The following is a 3,713-nucleotide window of genomic DNA, read 5'->3' on the forward strand; positions in this document are numbered from 1 at the left end:
AAGGATCCAAACTCCAGTCAACTTTCACGCAGAGCTGGAATTGCCTGCACTGCAATGGCTGGATGGCACAAATTCACCCTTTCAGTGGGCAGCGGGAGTGAAGCATTGGCAGATGCACAGAGGTGGTACAGACAGACATCCTGAGAAGAAAGTGTAACACACAGAGCCCACCCATCTCAGGCAGAGACATCCAAAAGCACCATGCTAATAGAACATCGTGACACAGTATTCAGAACGACCTTGCTTTCCAGGGAAAAGGGCATTGCGTCACTTCAGGAGGTGTGAGATGTGTCTACGCAGCACTGCTAATGAGCTATAGCAAAGAATAAGAAGTCCAAGGTCTGCTCTGAAAGCAAGAGAAAAAAGAGCATATTTGGGAGTCCATGATTAAAATCCATCAGAAATGATTGTTGCAGAGCTGAAATATACCACGGTCTGCAGAAATTAATCTGAGTGTCTTCTATTCCTGATTTCTTGATTTGGAGTGGAAGACAAATTTTACTAAAAAAGGAATTTTAAGGATATTGACTATGACAGTTGGGAAGACATTTGCCCTGGAGGAATCATTGCCCCTTCCTGCAGCCTGGATCCCCTCCTCCCAAGAGCCAAGAAGCCTCTGTCTGTGCAGACCCTGGGCTAGTTGAAGGAAAGAGCGTTGAACTGTCCTGCAGAGAGAGTCCCAGCACTGTCTGGGGCCATGTCCTCGGTGCTGACCGGGACACCGGGGAAATCCTGCTCCTCACGCGGGCCCTGGCCCACGGCGCAGCGCTGCGGGGGCAGGCTGGGCAGGATGGGCTTGAGGAATTTGAACTCGCTGTTGCCCGAGCCCGTTGTGAGGCTGAGCTCGTAGCAGTAGGCGCGGGGCAGGGTCCCTGCAGCGGCTGCATCGGCCAGGCCGCTCTGCAAGGTGTCGGCAGCATAAAGCACGTGGCCAGCCTTCAGCTCCTTGCTCCTGCACGCCTTGCGAGCCACCAAGACTGCGGTGGAGATGAGGAAGAGCAGGGAGACAAAGACCAAGGCAAGGATTAAATAGGCGGTCAGGGAGCCGCCCTGATCCTCGCTGGCCGGGCTGCTGTGCGGCAGGCGCACGTCCGACAAGTCCTTGAGCAGGAGAGCGCTCAGAGCTGCCGTGGCCGACAGCGGGGGCTTGCCGTTGTCCCTGACCAGCACAACGAGCTGCTGCTTCACGCTGTCCCTCTCCATCACCGGCCTCCTCAGACGCACCTCCCCGCTCTGGGCGCCCACGGAAAACAGCCCCGGCTCGGTGGCCCTCAGCAGGTGGTACGAGAGCCAGGAGTTCTGGCCCGAGTCGGCATCGACGGCCACCACTTTGCTGACGAGGTAGCCCGCCTCAGCCGACACGGGCACCAGCTCACTGGAGGCTGGGCCGCTCTCCTGCGCTGGGTAGAGCACCAGCGGGGCGTTGTCGTTCTCGTCCAGCACCACAAGGCGGACGGTGACGTTGGCTCTGAGCGGAGGAGAGCCCGCGTCAGAGGCACTGACCGTCACCTCGGTCTGCCGCAGGCGCTCGTAGTCCAGGGGCCGCAGCACAAACACGTGTCCCTTCTCCGAGTTCACAGAGATGCAGGAGCACGAGGGCCGCTCTGCGCCTGCCTCTGGTGCCAGGGAATAGGTCACCTTGGCGTTGAGCCCCACGTCGGCGTCTGCAGCACTCACGGCTCCAACAAACGCCGTGGGCACGTTGTTCTCACGCACGTACATGGTGTAGGAGGTCTGGTTGAAGACAGGGGCGTTGTCATTGACATCCGAGATGTCCACGGTGAAGCTCTGCGTGCTTGTGAGAGGAGGCGAGCCCGCATCCGCTGCCGTGACACTGAGGACGTACCGAGGCGTCTCCTCGCGGTCCAGCGCGCTCACCGTCACCAGCTCATAGTAATTCTTATAGGCTGGCCGCAGCGAGAAGAAGAGCTGATCCTCCAGGGCACACGAGATCTTCCCGTTGGCACCGGAATCCCGGTCCCTGACCGTAAACAGGGCAACCACCGTGCCGGGCTCTGTGTTCTCGGGGAGGGGGCTGCTGAACGAGCTGACCACCACCTCTGGGGCATTGTCATTCACATCCACCACCTCCACCAGCACCTTGCAGATTGCTGAAAGGCCCCCTCCATCTCTGGCCCTCACAATCAGCTCGTGACTTTGTGCTGCCTCGAAGTCCAGAGGTTTTGTGAGTTTAATTTCCCCAGTAATGGGATCAATCACAAATGCTGAGTCGCTCTCTCCCACTGCCTGGCTGAGTTGATAGGAGATGTCTCCATTAACTCCTGCATCCGGATCAGTTGCCAGCACAGTCAGAACCACAGAGCCCTCTGGCATGTTCTCCAGAACCTGCGCAGTATAACCATCTTGTGAGAATTTTGGAGCATTGTCATTTACATCTAGAATGATGATAGAGATCTCGATGGTCCCACTTCTGGGAGGCGATCCACCGTCCACAGCAATAACACTGAAACCCATCTCTGCCTGCTCCTCTCTGTCTAGTGGCTTATGTAAAAGAAGTTCAAGATATTTGTCACCATTACTCCGACTTCCAGAGGAGACACTGAAGTACTCGGTCTCTGGAGAGATGCTGTATGCCTGGACTGTGTTGCTGCCTATATCGAGGTCCTGAGCAACCTCCAGTGGAAAACGTGAACCTGTCTCGCTGGTTTCAGGGATCTCAAAACTGACTCGATCTTCTCGGAAAACAGGGGAATGATCATTGACGTCCTGCAGAGTCACCTCGACCCGAAAGAATTGCAGGGGGTTGTCGAGCAGCAGCTCGAAGGGGAGCATGCAGGTGGCGGACTGGGCGCACAGCTGCTCGCGGTCCAGCCTCCCCGCCACGACGAGGCGGCCGGAGGCGCGCTCTAAGGCGAAATGCTGCCGGCCGTCCTCCGAGAGCAGGCGGGCGCGGCGAGCCGAGAGCTGCGCCGGCGTCAGCCGCGCGTCCTCCGCCAGCTTGCCCACCAGGGAGCCGCTCGGCGCCTCCTCGGCTACGGAGTAGCGGATGGGCTCGGCGCGAGCGAGCGGCAGCGACACGAAAGCACAGAGACAAAGCACTTGCCTTGCGAGCGCCATGGCGCGGCGGCGGCGGCGGCGGCGGCCGGGGTCGGTGTCGGTGTCGGTGTCGGTGTGGCGGGTGTGCCGGGCGATTCCCCGCGGAAAGCGGCCAAGTGCGGGGCGGGCGCCTTCCCTCGCTGTCGGAGCTTCCGGCCGGCGGCCGTAACGCAGCCGGGGTGTCCCGGCAGCGGCGGAGACGGGGCAGCGCTCGCTGCCGCAGCCGCTGCCACCTCCGCCCGGCTGCTCTAGGCTGATCTGCACTCGGCTTCACTGACCTGGGCTGTGCTCGGCTGCCTGGTCTATAGCGAAATGAACTACACTGTGCTGGGCTGGTCTGGCTGCGCTGGGCTGAGCCTGTCTGTCTGTCAGTGTGCGCTGCGCCGAGCCTGTCTGTCTGTCAGTGTGCGCTGCGCCGAGCCTGTCTGTCTGTCAGTGTGCGCTGCGCCGAGCCTGTCTGTCTGTCTGGCTGCGCTGGGCTCAGCTCGCTCGGGCTGCGCCGCTCCGGGCTCGGCCGCCTCCGCTGCCGCAGCCGCTCGGCGCCGCCTTGGCCGAGGGCACCACCCAGCGGTGCGCGCTGGGACTGCAGCCGCCGCCGCCCGCAGCCCGCGCTGCCGCTCGGCCCGGCCCGCGATCCCGAACGCACCGAGACAGCC

General features: G+C 60.9%; 1 protein-coding gene across 1 annotated transcript; it reads right to left on the minus strand.

Annotated features, from left to right (window-relative positions):
• Positions 1–347: 347 nt before the first annotated feature.
• On the minus strand, positions 348–3,231 carry LOC119706694 (protocadherin beta-15-like). The gene has a single exon (XM_038150626.1). The coding sequence runs from the start codon at positions 3,076–3,078 to the stop codon at positions 637–639; it is 2,442 nt and encodes an 813-aa protein (XP_038006554.1). The 5' UTR covers positions 3,079–3,231; the 3' UTR covers positions 348–636.
• Positions 3,232–3,713: the final 482 nt, after the last annotated feature.

This window comes from Motacilla alba, chromosome 13 (genome assembly GCF_015832195.1).
Source record: "Motacilla alba alba isolate MOTALB_02 chromosome 13, Motacilla_alba_V1.0_pri, whole genome shotgun sequence".
NCBI classification, from domain to species: Eukaryota; Metazoa; Chordata; class Aves; order Passeriformes; family Motacillidae; genus Motacilla; species Motacilla alba.